Source organism: Schistocerca gregaria, chromosome 6 (assembly GCF_023897955.1).
Source record: "Schistocerca gregaria isolate iqSchGreg1 chromosome 6, iqSchGreg1.2, whole genome shotgun sequence".
In the NCBI taxonomy this organism is placed as follows: Eukaryota; Metazoa; Arthropoda; class Insecta; order Orthoptera; family Acrididae; genus Schistocerca; species Schistocerca gregaria.
The window spans coordinates 1,356,515-1,375,484 of NC_064925.1; the positions used below are offsets into that span (position 1 = coordinate 1,356,515).

Here is an 18,970-nt window from a genome sequence, read left to right on the forward strand (position 1 = left end):
GTCCTCCGTCAATCCCACCTGGTAAGGATCCCACACCGCGCAGCAATATTCTAACAGAGGACGAACGAGTGTAGTGTAAGCTGTCTCTTTAGTGGACTTGTTGCATCTTGTAAGTGTCCTGCCAATGAAACGCAACCTTCGGCTCGCCTTCGCGACAATATTATCTATGTGGTCCTTCCATCTGAGAATAAGCGTGGTACAATCATGTGTTATCCCCGTCCGACTCTATGTAGCGGAAACTTGGTCAATTACAGCAGCCTCTGTAAAGAGATTAGAAGCAACAGAAATGTGGTTCTTGCTCCGACTACTAAAAATACCATGGATTGAGAAAGTGAGCAATGCTGAAGCGCTGTGTACATCTGGTGAGGATAGAGAACTACTGGGGGCAATTAAAAGAAGAAAGACATCGTACCTGAGGCAGATTATGAGAGGAAAGAAATATGAACTTCTGCAATTAATTCAAGAAGGAACTATAGAGGGAGAGCGCCCACCAGGTAGAAGGAAGCAATTGTGCTCACAGAATGTCAAGACTTGGACTGGCATGAACAACTTTGAAGAGCTGGTTCAAGAAGAAAGGGATGCCGCCTGTGAGCAGCCGACGCTCTACAAGTGTATGGCACCAAGAAGAAGAAGAAGTTATAATCGATTTACAACGGCCCATTATAAACAGTATTGTAAGGTGCTTAAAATTGTTATTACGAAGGCAAAGAGTATGTGGTACGCAAAGAGCATAGCTAATACACAGGCTAAAATTAAAACGACATGGTCAAATGTGAAGGAAGTGTCTGGTCAGATGTGCAAGGTCGACTATATAAAGTCAGTCCGTAGTAAAAATATTTCTGTTATTGATCAATCATTTTCTCAGCGTTGATGGTGAATTAAATAAAAACTTAGTTTCTACAAGGAATTATTAAGTGTCTTGGAAAAAGCCTTTCCGAGGTTGATGTCTGAAAAACTTCTCTGTGATATTGACAAGGCGGGAGACTGGGTCAATAATTAAATCACTCAAGACTAAAATCTTCCATGGATAGCAGAATATTAAAATACTGTGCTGCACATGTTAGCCCTGTACTTAGCCACATTTGTTATTTTTCCTTTAAGAATAGTCAGTTTTCTGAACGATTAAATACTCAGTAGTAAAGCCGCTTTATGAAACGTAGTAAAGGATAACGTACACACTATTAGACCTATTTCTATGCCATCAGTGTTTGCTAAAGTTATTGAAAAGGCTCTGTATCTATGGATAATTGATCATTTTATTTCAAATAATTTGCTATCAAATGTACAGTTTGGTTTTAGAAGTGATTTAAGAATTGAAAATGCTATGTTCTCTCTTCTGTGTGAGGAACTGGATTCATTAGCAAATGTTTTCAAATGTTAGGCATCTTTTTTGATTTGACTAAGGTGTTTGATTGTGTTTATCACAAAATATTGCTTCAGAAGTCGGACCATTACGGAATATGGGGAGTGGCTTACAATTGGTTCAGCTCTTGCCTTAACAACAGACACCAAAGGATCGTTATTCACAGTGTTGAAAATGGCCGTGATGCGGGGTCTGAGCGGGGTGCGGTAAAATGGGGGTGCCCCAGGGATCAGTGTTGGGCCACTACTGTTCCTTATTTGTGTAAATGGTATACCTTCTAGTATTATAGGTGACTAAAATATTTCTGTTTGCTGCTGACACTGGCATGGGTAGTAAAGATTGTTGTGTGCCATTTTGGCACTGTTCACAACGTAAATTCAAAGCTTGTAGAAAATAATCTCAAGCTAAATCACAGTAAGAATCAGTTTCTAACACACAATTCAACAAAACCGAACGTTTTACTTTCACAGAATGCGCATATGATTAGTGAAACTGAACGGTTCAAATTTCTAGGTATTCAGATAGATAGTAAAGTGTCTTGGAAAACCCACATTCAGGATCTTGTTCAAAGACTTAATGATGCCATTTTTACTGTTCGAACGGTATCCCAAAGAAGTGATAATTCGACACGAAAAGCAATCTACTTTGCTTATTTTCATTCGCTTATGACTTAGGGTATTATATTTTGGGGTAAGTGTCCCCATTCTCAAAGGAGATTTTTGGCTCAAAAAGGGGCGGTTCAGACAATAAGTGATCTAAGTTCAAGAACCTCTTGTCGATCCCTGTACATTATTCTGGGTATTGTGATACGGGTTTCTCAATATTTATATTGTTTACTGTCGTTTCTTGTTAACAATATCACCTTATTCTCCAGAATTAGTAGTTTTTGATCAGTTAATACTAGTCAGAAGTCCAATCTGCATTTGTGTGCCACTTCTTTTACTCTTGTGCAGAAAGGTGTGCAATATATTGCTAAATCCATTTTCAATTAGCTATCACAAGAAATCAAAAGTCTTAGCAGTGATCCACGCGATTTCAAATATAAACCGAAGAGTTTTCCAGTAGCACACCCAGTTTCTTCTGTTGAGTAGTTTCTTGAAAAATTAAGCAGATTCCTATAATACATTGTTGACTGCATTTAGATAAACTTATAGCTTGTCTTCTTTTGGGTTCAAAAATGTTTTATTTTATCTGTTATTACTTTTATGTAATAATTTCATGTACTGACACGTTCCACGACCTAGGAGATTTCCTCCTCAATTTGGTCCTACGGAACTAGGGGTGTAAAATAAAAATTCAAAAACGCGGGATTGGGTATCATACAAGTTTGTTATTATGAGCTGGGGCAGCATAACGACCCACATTATATTTCCGTTATGGGACCTTGGAGTAGGTAACATTCCGTCAGAATTAGATTCTTGGGACAGTCTGTCATGGCAAAACTATTCTATATGATGTGTAACATATATTAGATGGTCAGATTCCCGAATGTAATATCTCTGTTTCGAAAGAAAACAAGAGCTGACAAGTATGAATATTACCCAACTATCGGTTTAATAAGTCATGGTTGCAAAACACTGACGCAAGTTATTTACTGAAAAGTGGCAAACATAGTAGAAGCCAACCTCGGGGAAGGTCGGCTTGGGATTCACAGAAGTGTAGCTGCACGCGAGGCATTATTGATCCCACGACCTACGTTACACTGATCAACCAGAACATTATGAACACTAACCTACTACCGATACAAACCCTTTGACGTGATAACAGCGTCGCTTGTCGAGCAATGGCCGCTAGCCAGAGACACTCAAGGTGCTTGTAGTATCAGTGAGCGTGCTGTCCGTTTGTAGGATGGGGAAGGCACGCCGTCTATCTGAGTTTGACCGAGGGCAGATTGTGATGGGTCGGAGGTTCGGCACGTGCATTTCGGAAAGTGCACGACTTGTCAGGTGTTCGACGAACGCTGTAGTGAGTGTCTTCAACATGTTGAGGTTCAGATGGTTCAAATGGCTCTGACAACTATGGGACTTTACATCTGAGGTCATCAGTCCCCTAGAACTTAGAACTACTTAAACCTAACTAACGTAAGGACATCACACACATCCATGACCGAGGCAGGATTCGAACATACGACCGTAGCGGTCGGACGGTTCCAGACTGAAGCGCCTAGAACCGCTCGGTCACAACAGCCGGCGCTGTCGTGGTGTTGGATACGGACCCCTTATTGCATATATCGGACTTCGCCGGCTGGGCGCACTGGTAAAATGCGACAGACGGCGAACTGAGGCGGAAGTAACATCAGACTTTGGTGTTGGGCAGAGTACAAGTGTGTCTGAACACACAGTGCATCGAACACTCCTAACGATGGGCCTCAGCAGCCGACGACTCGTGTATGTGCCACTGTTGACGCATGAAATCGGCAACTAGCAACTACGACTGAAATGGGCAAGTGGCCATCGGTAGTGGACGTTGGCACAGGGGCAGAGCAGTTCACAGTCTCATGACTCCCGATACCTTCTTCATCACGCCGATGGGAGGACGCGAATCCGTCGCCGTCCAAGGGAATGGCTCCTTGACACCTTTACTGCGGGACACGGGCATCCGTGGGTCCAGTGGAGCAGCATGATAGTGAAGGAGTATCGGACAATGGTTTCAGCTCACTTACGTTGCTACTTCATGCACAATCACTATCATGTTTTCCGGCGGCAGTGATATTTTTCAACAAGATAATACACCTTGTCACAAGGTCAGGAGTGGAACCCAGTAGCGTGTTCCAGTCGATGTGCTGGCTCTCCAACTCGGCGGATCTGCACCCGGTTGAACATTTCTGGAATGTGACTGAAAGTGGTGTCAAAGCTCATCGCCCCTATCCCCGGAATTTACGAGAATTAGGTGACTTGTGTGCGAAGATGTGGTGCCAACTCCCTCCAACGGCCATCCAGGGCCTCAGTGCTTCCATGCCACGACCCGCCGCCGCTGTTATCCGTGCCAAAGTTGGACGTATCCTCGTACCGGCTGTCAGGCATGTGGTCATCATGTTCTGGCTGATCAGTGTGGAAGATACGTTAAAGAAAGGAAATCCTAAGTTTATTGTATTTAAAGACTTAGAAAAAAGGTTTGACAATGCATACACCATATTAAATTCTGAAGGTAGCAGAGATAAAATCCTGGGAGAAAAAGGTTACACCAGAGTAAGCTTATCCATTACGGATTTTTAAGAACGCATGGCAGTTTATTCAGTGTAAATACATAAAGCTGCAACCTGTCAATTTTTTGAAATAGTTATTTATTCATTCCAGGGAACAGCCCACTTTTTGAAATATCTGTTTATTCATTCCAGGAACCTAGTTCATGGATTAAACAAATGACTATTTCAAAAAAATTGACTGGTTGCAGTTTTACGTATTTATATTGCAGTTATAACAGTGTGTAATTCATCCCAGGAGAAGTTCGGAATAAGAGTGAAATGCTAGACTGTATTTTACGCCAGAATGATAACTATTCGGAGGTGGCATAAATCACAGAGGCTACAGCGGGGGTGAAAATGACCATGTTTAGTTTCCAGTTAGGTCTGAATTCAAGCAAAAAAAACCACAGTGCGCCTGAACGTGCGGTTTGTTTCCTGTTGAATTCCATGTTACGATGAGACCAGGTGCAGACGTCACTGTAGGAGTACAGTAAGTTTGGTGATGACTGACGACATTAATGTGCGGTACAATGCGATAAAGACGTGTCGCGGGGCGCAGCAACAATAACGGGACTCCTTATATAAAATAATTTAGACTGCAGGTTCTAACAGACAGGATGCAAATTATGCATGTGATACCACGCTGATGGCACGTAATTTTCGCGTCATCAAACGTTTGCTTCCCAGTGGAATTAGGCTGCTGAAGCATAAAATAAATCTGTACTGATAACTATCGATGGTTGTGGTACGTGTTCAATAAGATAGTAACACATCTTTACCCAGTATCGACATTATTTTCACATTTAACTTAAAGGTACAAAAATTGCGTTTATAGAAACAGAAGAGTAAGTGGATCGCAAGGAGGACTCTGAAGTGCCTTCTGGATCCTCAAAAATTTGGCACAAGTTTTTCTGAAGCGCAATAATATTGAACGTCTAGGGCAAAGACTGAGAGGCTGTGCAATGATATTGAAAACATAAAAAGTTTATAAAAATATTTTGAATTGCTCGGAAATATTGTACCGTCTGTGAGCAGTATGCAGACTGAGTATCTATGGGTTCACTGTGTGTTGTTGAAATTTAGTTCAAAACAAGACGAAAAAGCATCATGACTGGACTGCATCGAATGTATAAACAACTTACATGAATGTGTGCTGTCGGTTCTTACCGGCATGTCCGAAGTACCTCCGACCTGCTGTGGGGATGTAAGAGTAGCGAGCATGGGGGAAATGGACATGCATGCTGGATAGGTGGCACTCGGTGGGAACATGGGGTTGGTCGTAAGGTGTGCCAAGATAGTTCACGCGGTTACACTAGTGGTTAACACACATGCCCATTAAGCAGGAGATCCTGGGTTGGAATCCCAATCTGGCACGTATTTTCACTCGTTACCGTTGATTCCACGAAAATGTCCCAATACAGCTGAAATCAGTAGCCCCTTCCCTTTCCTTTCCTTACCTTTCCTTTCTCCCCCCCCCCCCCCCCCACAAAATTATGAATAAAAGTATATATAGTTATTTATGTGCATGCATACGTTACCTACCCTAATATAACCATTCAGTGCTCGTGTTATTGCATGGCATGACATATTACTATTACTTCTTTTTAACTACTTTAAATGAAACTACACTTGCAAACGTCACTCATTGTTGTGTTTGTTGTTTGATCATGCAGAAATTTATGGGGGATGGGAACGGGTGCTAGACTCTAACACTGTCATTTTCCATGTAAATGAGTTGGTCACTTCTGAGATGTATCAAACCACAACAACTAAATTTTATAGATGGCACAAGAAACATTATATCCACTTAATAAGTGTTATAACCACATCACTTTAATTCTTGAAACAAGAAACTATTATACACCAACTGCTATAAGCATGGTATTGACTCATTGTGGTCAGCCAGGCAGTGCTACATTTGGCTAAACGAAAGGTTTTGCGGACTAATGGGGAATCAGTTCTAGAAGGGTATAAGAATTTTCTAATGAATAAAAACATCGTAGTCCAGGTACTAAGGCGGAAGAAGAGCAAGTGCCAGTGTAAAGGGACGACTACATATGTTGATAGTCATTACGAGTAATGTATCAGATAATGGACCATAAATATTTATAAAGTTATGATAATCTCTTTTTCTTCGGTCAGACTCAGTTCTTTCACCAAATTTTAATGGGTGATCCTCGACGCTCCTTTACCTAATTTATCATCCACCTTTTTCTTCTGTTGCAACAAAGTTGAGCGATTGTCACACTAGCAGCGTCTTTATATCAACATTCCAAATCACAGTATTATTGACAGTTATTATATCTCTTAAAAAAATAATGTAACTATTTATTTAGAGGAAATACTCTCCTAGTAAATTTGTTTGTCGTTTGATTTATCGTGACCTGTTACTGATTTTTAGTGAAGTTAGTTTTTACGTTTAGCTTTCAAATAAAAAAAAACTACAAAAGCGGTTTAATAAGCAAAATAATGAATCTCGTAGGTTGCCAATTACGTATTGTATCTGTTTTTACCGAGCGCCAGGCTCCCTACAAATTACTGTAAATGCAATAGCGTCGTATTACTCAGCTCTGAAATTATTACTATCACACAAAATAGACAAGTTTTAATAAAATTATTTCACTAGATTCCTTCAATTTATCTCACTGATTATTTTAACTTAATTTCTTCAGCTCCGGCTATCAGACATTGTGCTGTGAAAAAATACTTTTAAATGTACCTCGTAATGGCGGCTAATTGCTAACAGTCAGAGATCACTGTTACTCGCTCCGAAGCAGCTGGAAACATGCTAAATAGTTTTCATTAAATATTCTTTTCTAAAGATAAATGTGGCGTAGGTTCTTGAAATAACACACGGAGATCACTTTATAGTAATATATTCTTACTAGGACACAGTTTACCCCATTAAATATTTGCAATTACGTTACGACAGAAACAAATGCTAGCGCAGCACAATAGCTTGCGTACCTTATTCCAGCTAACACCAGAACGAACAGAACAAAACAGACTAGACAGAATAATAAGCATTTCATTGTGTTTTATACTCTTACAAAGATAATAATACTTCTTTTAATTACTTACACATTATAAACTCATACACTAAAAATAATGTATTTTCTGCATCTATCGATCTATACTGTATATTTGTACAGTTGGTGTTATTACCTTTCGCAGATAAATCGATGTTTGCAGCTCATTTTGAGTCACATACAGTCATTTTTATTTATGTTTCATTTCAATAATGGTGAATATTGCAAAAGGGACACTACACGCCCCCCTGGGCTACAAGGAACACACTACGTAATGTTTGGTCTTTGTAGACCACGAGTGTCACTTTTCTTTCGTTCGATGGTCACTTTCAGTTCACTTTACCTTGTATTAGGTCATGGGTACACATTCATTTTGAGTCATTTTACATAACATGGCTGGGGACAGTTACAATATAACAAGCTCTTCCATTTGGACGAGGGCGGCAGGGAAACCCCAGAAAAACATTGGCAGAGCTGATGGATTTAACCCTTTGTGTTACTTACATATGTTGGTTCTACTTGTTTTGGTATTAAAGTATTTACATCAAATATAAAAATTTCTTAAAAAGAAACAAATATATAGTTTTTATACTGTCTTAGTAATATTTTGAGTTTTTTTTATTTTTGTCGACGTATTTCTCGTCGTGTGGTGTAAATGACGCTGTATGTCGCTACCGTGATGCCTCGTGCCCGTTGCCATGGAGTGTCGGCTGGAAACTGTTGTCTTCTTTCTTGTCCGTAGCCGGCGGTCAGGATGTGGAGTACGGATCGACATTATTTTGTCTGCGTGGTGCGTTTGCATTGTTGCGCACCGCTCGTTAAAGTTTTCAGCACGGGAGAGGATGTTGACTCGTGCAAATCATGAAACAAATGCACATATGTTATAGAACGGATATTGTAAGATGTTATGGCTGTGGGTAAGAATTGATTAGTGAACATTATTGCATCACTGAGGCACAGAGTCAGTTACTTGGTATTCTCGTGTTCGTTTGCACGTACTGGTGCTGAATGATGCAGGGGATATGATGCTGTAGTAAGCACTGCACATTCCTGTTGCCATCACTTCGTATGGAATATTTATGTTTCACAGTTTTTGTTTGACAGCGTTCCACCGTAGTTGCCACTGCAGTAACGTCCTACTACGTGGTCCGTGACGTCATATTAATTGTTGGCGCACAGGAGGTAGCGTCCAAACTAAAAATGTTGCCTGTACAGTTTCGAACACACACTGATCACAGTTTTGTGTTTTCGGTCACTGCACACAGATATATTTTGTTAATGTTTGTACCTCGCGTTTTTTCAGTTGTACAACACATAAGTGTTCACTGTCCAAGTTGATGACTAATACAGTTCTCAAAGTTTACACTTCCTCCGCGAATACCAACACTATTATAGTCCCTTTCAGTATTGCTTACAGCATGACTTTGATACAATTGTATTACATGATTACTGTTTTCTTTTTCTTTCTTGTCTTTTCTTTTCTTTTTTTTTCGTATCGCATAGTGACATAGATATCTGTTCATTTACACAATATGTTACTATGAAATTTCACAGATCAAAAGCACTATTGTTCTGTTATTGCAAACAATTAAGTGTTACATCGTCCATGCAACGGATTCTGGCCTGACTTGCAATACTTTTATATTTGAGCATTAATAAATTTGTCATAGTGTATATTCATTAGGGGATTAGGACCGCTGCGCATGTTCTTGCTCCATAACCTGTTGGCGTAATCGCGTTTCCTATAAAAGGTTTGCAACTGTCAAAAACAGGCTCTAAAGTGGAGCTCTCATTTAATCTCAAATATTGTGGCTAGATGCTTATACTTTCTCTTTTAAGGTCAAAGCACAGCATCACAGATGTCACATGGTATGTGCACAGTCTTTTGCATACACCATTTCTGATCATTTTTCATGTGACAGATTAGAATATTTAGTGCATTTTTTAAATAAACATTTATCACACAGCATAATAAAATTTATAGTTACTAACTCTAATAACCACTGAAAAACATCTTACACTTACTGATCATGTTTCTAAACAGATTCTGTATCATGTTTCTAAACAGATTCTATCATTGGACTAATGGTCCTTTAGCTTCATTTAACTCATTTTTGAAGGCTGATGGGTAAATCATTCCTTGACATAAAGACAAAACATCTTACATACTAAGCACAAACAAAACATCAAATTGAAGTCTGTGCAAAACCTACATATTACGGGTAAACCATTCATGTCCTATTGTCATGGTTTTCCAGGGAAAACATCACTGTAGTTATTCAATAACTGTGCGAGCTGCTTTCTTTGGGATTCAGTTATGATTCCTGTGCTTTGTAGTTAAGGGTTTCGGTCCAGCGAAGCGTTTCGTTGTGAGCTACGTCCGAATAATATTCTCCCTGGCCCCTTAAATTGTGCTTAATTGACATATGGGCATCTCTTCGCTTTTTACTCGTAAGCTCGGGTAAACTTTACCGGGTGTACTTACTGTTCGTGTTAAATCCAGTACAATCTGCTTATTTTCATTCAGTAGGAAGATCTTCCCGCTGGAGAAATCAATTTTGGCTTTCTTCTCGCTCAGGAAACCTCCACCCAGGATGCAGGTTACTCTCAATCCTTTGACTACGAGAAAGATACGTTTTACGATATCTTCCCCTAGGCATAAATCTACCAGCACCTGATACTGAACGTTTGTGCTTGTGCTCCCATGGCTCCAATGACACACCGGTTTTGTACAGGAAATGTCGGTAAGTTGCTGTTTGGGCTCAAGGTTTTGAATAGATCGCTCACCGATAGATCTGTACCTACAGATTGGAAAATTGCGCAGGTCGCACCAGTGTTCAAGAAGGGTAGTAGGAGTAATCCATTTAACTACAGACCTATATCATTGACGTCGGTTTGCAGTAGGGTTTTGGAGCATATACTGTATTCAGACATTATGAATCACCTCGAAGGGAACGATCTATTGACACGTAATCAGCATGGCTTCAGAAAACATCGCCCTTGTGCAACGCAGCTAGCTCTATATTCGCACGAAGTAATGGCCGCTATCGACAGGGGATATCAAGTTGATTTCGTATTTCTAGATTTCCGGAAAGCTTTTGACACCGTTCCTCACAAGCGACTTCTAATCAAGCTGCGGAGCTATGGGGTATCGTCTCAGTTGTGCGACTGGATTCGTGATTTCCTGTCAGGAAGGTCGCAGTTCGTAGTAATAGACGGCAAATCATCGAGTAAAACTGAAGTGATATCAGGTGTTCCCCAGGGAAGCGTCCTGGGACCTCTACTGTTCCTGATCTATATAAATGACCTGGGTGACAATCTGAGCAGTTCTCTTAGACTGTTCGCAGATGATGCTGTAATTTACCGTCTAGTAAGGTCATCCGAAGACCAGTATGAGCTGCAAAGCGATTTAGAAAAGATTGCTGTATGGTGTGTCAGGTGGCAGTTGACGCTAAATAACGGTAAGTGTGAGATGATCCACATGAGTTCCAAAAGAAATCCGTTAGAATTCGATTACTCGATAAATAGTACAATTCTCAAGGCTGTCAATTCAACTAAGTACCTGGGTGTTAAAATTACGAACAACTTTAGTTGGAAGGACCACATAGATAATATTGTCGGGAAGGCGAGCCAAAGGTTGCGTTTCATTGGCAGGACACTTAGAAGATGCAACAAGTCCACTAAAGAGACAGCTTACACTACACTCGTTCGTCCTCTGTTAGAATATTGCTGCGCGGTGTGGGATCCTTACCAGGTGGGATTGACGGAGGACATCGAGAGGGTGCAAAGAAGGGCAGCTCGTTTTGTATTATCGCGTTATAGGGGAGAGAGTGTGGCAGATATGATACACGAGTTGGGATGGAAGTCATTACAGCATAGACGTTTTTCGTCGCGGCGAGACCTTTTTACGAAATTTCAGTCACCAACTTTCTCTCCCGAATGCGAAAATATTTTGTTGAGCCCAACCTACATAGGTAGGAATGATCATCAAAATAAAATAAGAGAAATCAGAGCTCGAACAGAAAGGTTTAGGTGTTCGTTTTTCCCGCTCGCTGTTCGGGAGTGGAATAGTAGAGAGATAGTATGATTGTGGTTCGATGAACCCTCTGCCAAGCACTTAAATGTGAATTGCAGAGTAGTCATGTAGATGTAGATGTAGATCATAGCTCATAACATTAGTAGTGGCACCTGTATTTCTACTGGCAATTCATTAATTCTAGCTTTTATGATGGTTTGTACTTCAGTTATTTCTTTTTTGTTACACTGGTTTGATTCCATAAGTAAAGCATGTTGTGTACTGTTTCCATCTTGGTACCTCAGTAATAATATATTATCTTGCGTATTGTTTATAGGTGTGCCCCCTGTTTTTTCGCCGACCATCAATTGGGAGCTTATTGTGGCCGTTGTTCGTTTGACGGTCTTGTACTATGGTGGTTTCCGTCAGTGGGCATTTCTACTATCCTTATGCTGCTATTCGAGTCTGTCCATGTTTGTAGTATTGCATTAGTATTCTGCATAGAATTCCTATTGTCACACTGGTAATAGTTACCTGTAGGAGGCGGTGGTGGTGGCATAGAAGTTTGCATCCACTGCACCGGTTGTTGGCACTACTGCTTGGTTGCGGCCATTGACCTTTATTTCCACGTTTGTTATTGTAATTATTATTACTGTTGCTGTAGCCGGGATGTCCTCTATCTATCTTCCCACCTATGTTTTTGATTGTAAGATGGTTGACCGTTTCCGTTCTTCCTGTTTTGGTCTACGGATTGATCTTCCTTTGCGTTTCAGTGGCTTCCAAAATTGGAATTGTTGTTGCCATTTTTAAGCTTGCGTGGTGAACCATTACTGTTCTCCCGCTCTTTATTTATCCTATTTTCTTCCTGGGAGAGATCGATTTCGTCCAGCACAGACAAGTACCGTTCCAGGTCATTTTCGGGTACATTTATTAATTTGTCTCGTATATAATCGGACAATCGTAATTTTAAGATTCTGATCACATGACGGTCTGATATAGGGTCATCTGTATATCTAGTTTTGTTGATATATTTTTCAAAATATTTACGGAGTGTACCCTGTTTGTGATTGCACATTTTCGGGCTGTATACTTCAGTCCTCAGACGTTCTTGAATAGCCTTAGACCAGTATCTGTCTAGAAAAGAGTTTTCAAATTATGCCAGGCTATGGCAATTTTCTACAACTTCATTTGCCCATAAGGCAGCGTCGCCTTGTAAGTGTGCGATTATGAACTGAACTTTTGGCGTTCATTCCAGGCTCTCGGTAATACATTTCGGAATCCTTTTATGAAGATTACCGGATGCACTGTCTCCTTTTCCGCGTTAAATACTTGGAATTGTCTGTGTTTTATTAAGCTTTCATCAATGTGTGGAAGTAGAAGCTGCCCTCACGGGGTTATGAATAGGAATGCTTCCTGTAAATTGTATGTTTTCTCTTTCCGAATCGCTTTCTTGTTGGTATGAATTGTATATAAATTTCTCGTTACCGTAGACGTTCCTAACAGTCGTGCCACAGTGTTGTTAAGAATTTGCAAATGTGTACACTCGAATTTAACAATTCCGTATGCCATTACTTGCTGCCACAGCGGTACTGGCAATTTGTATCTCGCTTCGCTTTTTTCACCTGCGAGTGGTAGCGTGTCTATTGTGGGTTGTTTACATACAGCTGCTCCGTTAGTTACTTTTTGCAGAGCAGACTGTATTTTGCTTTCTACACGTTCTGTGCTCTGGCTTTCTTTTTCAGTGAGACAGTCATGGAACTCTTTTTCTACATTTTGGGCTTGATCTTTTAAATGCGTTTCTATGGTTTCTTTTTGTGTCATTTCTAAAATGTCCATTCGATTCGCAAGCTGTTCTACTTCGTCCCGGATGAGTGTGTGTGCCGTCTGAAGCGTTTGCACATCTTGTGCTATGTTGCTTACAATGTTAGGCAGTTCGGAATGGGCTTTCTTTATTTCTGTTATTTCTGAATGTATCTTTTCGAACATTGTACCCATTCTTTCTGTTAAGACCTTTTCTCATTCTTCGTTTTGTTCCCTATCTGATTGACTAGCTGTTCGTTCTTTTTCTCCAATTTCCGTAAAAATTCAGCAAATGGACCCGGTATTGGTGAGCATACCGGTGTGGTAGTTGTTCTAATCATTGGAAAATTATCACTGGCCCTACTAGTAGCACCTATCGGTTTTACTGTTTTCGTCTGCTGGCTACTTCCTGGCATATCACCGGAAACTACATTGTTTACATTTTCTCCCCCCCCCCCCCCCCCCCGATCACTATTAATATTTAGTAAGTCAGTGTCACTATCCATATCGCTCAATAATTGCACATTATTTGTAACATTGGGCACATTATCTGGTTGCAAATCTAACACACGTCCTACTTTTACCATAATGACGATAACTTTCACTGGGCTAACTACACAAATTGTTCCAAACTACAAATACGGACTAAGTTCACAAGTCAAACTGCTTATTGTTTCCAAAATCACAAAATATTAATATCTACACCACTGTACACCATGTACCATCTATGATACTATACTTTGATGATACGGGCCTATATAGCAAGCTTTTATGCGTTGTGCCCTTACCTTTATTTCTTTTTTCTTTCCTTTTCTTTTTGCTATCTCGTCCTCTCAGGTTCTATACAGTTCTTCTCCGCTTTCCTCGTTCAAGTTTATACATGAAATGGAATTTGATAGACATTAAAATACATTCAGTACATGTTAACAATTACATACATACAAACACTAAAAAAAATAGTATTTTATCTCTTCGAGCCCCACGTAACAGGGCGCTATTTATTATAGCTCTTAAAAAAATAATGTTACTATTTATTTAGAGGAAATACTCTCTAGTAAATTTGTCTGTCCTTTGATTTATCGTGATCTGTTGTTGATTTTTAGTGAAGTTAGTTTCTACGTTTAGATTAAAAAAAAAAATCTACAAAAGAGGTTTCATTAGCAAAATAATGAATCTCGTAGGTTTGCCAATTACGTATTGTATCTGTTTTTACCGAGCGCCAGGCTCCCTACAAATTACTGTAAATGCAATAGCGTCGTATTACTCAGCTCTGAAATTATTACTATCACACAAAATAGACAAGTTTTAATAAAATTATTTCACTAGATTCCTTCAATTAATCTCACTGATTATTTTAACTTAATTTCTTCAGCTCCGGCTATCAGACATTGTGCTGTGAAAAAATACTTTTAAATGTGCCGCGTAATGGCGGCTAATTGTTAACAGTCAGAGATCACTGTTACTCGCTCCGCAGCAGCTGGAAACATGCTAAATAATTTTCATTAAATATTCTTTTCTAAAGATAAATGTGGCGTAGGTTCTTGAAATAACACACGGAGATCACTTTATAGTAATATATTCTTACTAGGACACAGTTTACACCATTAAATATTTGCAATTACGTTATGACATAAACAAATGCTAGCGCAGCACAATAGCTTGCGTACCCTATTCCAGCTAACACCAGAACGAACAGAACAAAACAGACTAGCAGAAGAATGAGCATTGCATTCTGTTTTATACTCTTACAAAGATAATAATACTTCTTTTAATTACTTACACATTATAATCTCATACACTAAAAATAATGTATTTTCTGCATCTATCGATCTATATTGTATATTTGTCCTGTTAGTGTTATTACCTTTCGCAGATAAATCGATGTTTGCAGCTCATTTTGAGTCACATACAGTCATTTTTATTTATGTTTCACCTCGATAATGGTGAATATTGCAAAAGGGACACTACACAGTCTAGGAAGATAGTCAATAATGTTCCGCAATATTTTGCGCCTTCTAGTCAGATGGTCAGTAATACTGCATAATATTATTGTGTAGCGTTATTGACCATCTAGGGGCCGCTCTAGGGAGTCTCCCTTGTTTTATACAAAAGAACAACATCATGATTCCATCGACTCTAACAAATTGAGTCCAAAGACATACTTATTCCTCAGCATGCTACTTAATTACATGACAAAATCTAAATTGTTGTAAGTTGAAGTGTGGGAAAGAGGAACACTAGTTGGGAAGAGTGTGAGACAGAGGTGTGATCATTCCTCGATGTTATTCAATCTGTACATTGAGCAAGCACTAAAGGAAGCCAATGGGAATTTGTATGAGGAACTGAAGTTAGGGGAGAAGAAATGAAAACTTTGGTGTTTGCCAGTGACACTACCATTCTGTCATAGACAGGACAGGACTTGAGAGAGGATATCTTGAAAAGTGGTCAGAAGATAAGAATCAAGAAAACTAATGTAAGTAGTACAATTAAATTGGGCAATGCTGCCAGTATAAGATTAGGTAATGAGAAGTAGATAACTTTTGCTATTTTTGCAACAGAAGAACTGATGATGGCCGTAGTAGGAAGGATACTAGATGAATACTCACAATAGCAAGGAAAGGTTTTCTGAAAAAGAGGATTTTGTTAACACTGACTATAAACCTAATAGTTAAGAAGTCTTTCCCAAAGGTATACAGCATGTTCAGAAATTCCCATTACCAATTTCTGGGGCTTGTAGAGGGGACTGACTACAAAATATTTTGAATAGGAAACTGTGTCTGTAAATGCCCCCTTTCCATGCAAGAGCCGTTTGGAAACAAGTCTACTAGGTAGGTTTACAACTTGGTAGTCATTGTGTATAATGCTTTCATCGGAATGGCAGACGTCATTTGATGTCTGTCCTGCCTTTCTAACCTGGTTTGAGGCTCCGTCACGTCTCTGTGGATGTTAAAGGTGATATGGAGTGTTGGAAGTGGTATGAATGCCCTTGTCGGCCATCCACAACACAGCAGACGGTGCTGGGAGCCACATCCATTGCAAGTGTAATTTCTCACACACTTGTTGAAAGGGTCCCTTCAACATGAGGCAGTACTTCCTCTTCCAACATATGTGTGTGGTGTGTCCTTGTAGCACCACAGTCACGCCTGCTGATAGTGAAGGTACACTTTCACGAAGCCATTGTGTAATTGTGGTGAAAAGGATGTACTATGAACCTGGACGGTGTGGAGAATGATCTTGATAAAGACGGCGAGGAGCTCTACCATTACCACGAGCTTTACCATTCAGAACCATCATATTGGTGTAGCCTGCAAATGCATAATTAACAATGTTGTTTTAACTCTCACACAAACATGGAGGAGCCTCAAACCAGGTCAGACAGGTAGGGCAGACGTCAAATGACATCAGCCAATTTGAAGTAAGCACTGACCACCATGATTGCCCTGCTGCATACCTACCTAGCAAATTTGTCTTCAAATGGCTGTCACATGAAAACACTACATTTCTGGACATTGTTTCTAGTAGAAATTGTGTGGGCTTCCTGGACCAAAAACCAATATTATTCAAAAATTCCCTGTTTAATTAATCAGTAACTTTCAATGATTACTTCATTTTGATCTATTAACAACTCAATTAATAATAATTATCTATTTTGAAATTTCTCAATATAGAATCAAGATTTTACTTTTACTTTATACCACATTAAAAATTTATCTACATACCCAAGATAAATTCTCATTTAATTCAAAAAATAGAAAATATACAGTTAAAAATTTAATATTCAACAACTAAATGTACTGAATTAAAATTTTTAAAAAACTGAAATTCATTCAAATTCAATAACATGAATTGATTTATCTTTATTTTGCTTTTTTATCTCAATATATGAAATTCAATTGAATAATTTTCTCTAATTCATCTTTGTCTTAACAAAAAGATTTTACTGTAGCCATTTGGCAGAGTAATTTTAAATTTATCATCTGAAAGCAATATAACCTTTTAACCATATTTAGTTACCAAAATTTCAGCTTTAGAAATATTATAAGATTTATTTCTTCAGCTCTGTTAATTTAGTGAATAATTGTTACTATGGCTGGTCAGTTTACTTACTTGATTTTAAAGCTATCATTCATGTTCAGTTTATTTGCTTTTTTTTATACAGAAAAATTAGATTTTCAAAGTTTTTGAAACTGAAAGTACACTAAATTTTCCAACTTAAAATTTTTGTTAAAATACTTTGCTACATTTCAGAAGTTAATTGTTTTTATCATACATAATTATATTTGCAGTTGTATCATTTGGTACATTTTCATTAAAGGCACACAGTTTTATTGTTGTTTTCTAGAAGTTAAAAGATTCATTCACCTAGGCAATTTTATGAGAAGATAGGATGATATTGTATAAAACTGAATGTATGGCACAAAATGACCAAAAGAATGGATTGATTGATAGGACAATATTGAGGCGTTAAGGAATACGCTGCTGGATGGAAAATGTGGGAAGTCAGGAGACGGGAAGCATAAACTGCAGAGTGAGACCAAGGGATGACTGCAGTACATCAGCTCAAATGGGCACAGACTCTAGGAGTTATTTGGAGATGAAGCTTGCACTTGAGTGAGTAGCATGGGGAGCTAAACCATACCAGTCTCCCTGTATAACAAAGCCTCATTTTCATTTTTAAAATCTATTAGGTGATCTAAGGCTTGAAGGAAAAGGGAATTTTAAGTGCGAGTGCACACAATTTCTGGTAATAAATAATTTCTTTTCATTTTCGCACCTCAATTATTTATTTGTTCACATTTAAAACTTAGCGTTATCGTTCACTGCACATCTATGTTTACCTTGGTTATCATGTCGTTACATGCTGACAAAACTATTCATGAGTGTAAAAAGAAACTGGAGCCAGATTTGGATTCACTACTCAAAAACGTCACAAGATCTGGCTGTTACCTAACAAAAAGTAGCCATAAAGTATGTGTACATTCGCCTGTGTTTGCATTAATGTCGCAGTTGATAGGACCCAAGTACCATGCTGGCTTTTCGTTCTTCGTTATGTCATATGCAGTACGCAAATTCCGTCAAACACATTTGTAATTTTTCTTCTCATCCACAGGAAGGTATGCGGCAGATTCGAATGATTCCAAGCAACATCAAGAAGATGGTGGTACCGCTAGAGTGCTACGGCCATTTCCACGTCCTGTTCGACAAGAACGTACACCGTCTCGTCCATGACAAGATGTTAACCTTCATGTTCGAGCTCTGAAAACAGGGCAGCAGCTGTTTATGGATGATCCATGCCTTTCCTGCTCCGGTCTGGTTTCATTTCCGTCACTTACTGTATAAATATTTATTGTGATGTGATGTGTTACTGTAGCACCGAAGTCATAGACTGTGCAGCTGGACCCGGCGGAGGTTCGAGTCCTCCCTTGGGCATGAGTGTGTGTGTTTGTCCTTATTGTAATTTAGGTTAAGTAGTGCGTAGGCTTAGGAACTGATGACCTTAGCATCTAAGTTCCATAAGATTTCGCACAATTTGAACATTTTTTTTTGTAGCACCGACTTTCATTTGTAATAAATGTGAA

General features: G+C 39.1%; 1 protein-coding gene across 1 annotated transcript in view; it reads left to right on the forward strand.

Annotated features, from left to right (window-relative positions):
- Positions 1 to 18,586, forward strand: part of LOC126278487 (lipase 3-like) — a 133,158-nt gene extending 114,572 nt beyond the window's left edge. Inside the window, exon 5 of the mRNA XM_049978647.1 lies at positions 18,502 to 18,586. Coding sequence (XP_049834604.1) covers positions 18,502 to 18,526 — 25 coding nt within the window. The 3' untranslated portion in view covers positions 18,527 to 18,586. The remainder of the gene's footprint in view (positions 1 to 18,501) is intronic.
- The last annotated feature ends 384 nt before the right edge of the window (positions 18,587 to 18,970 follow it).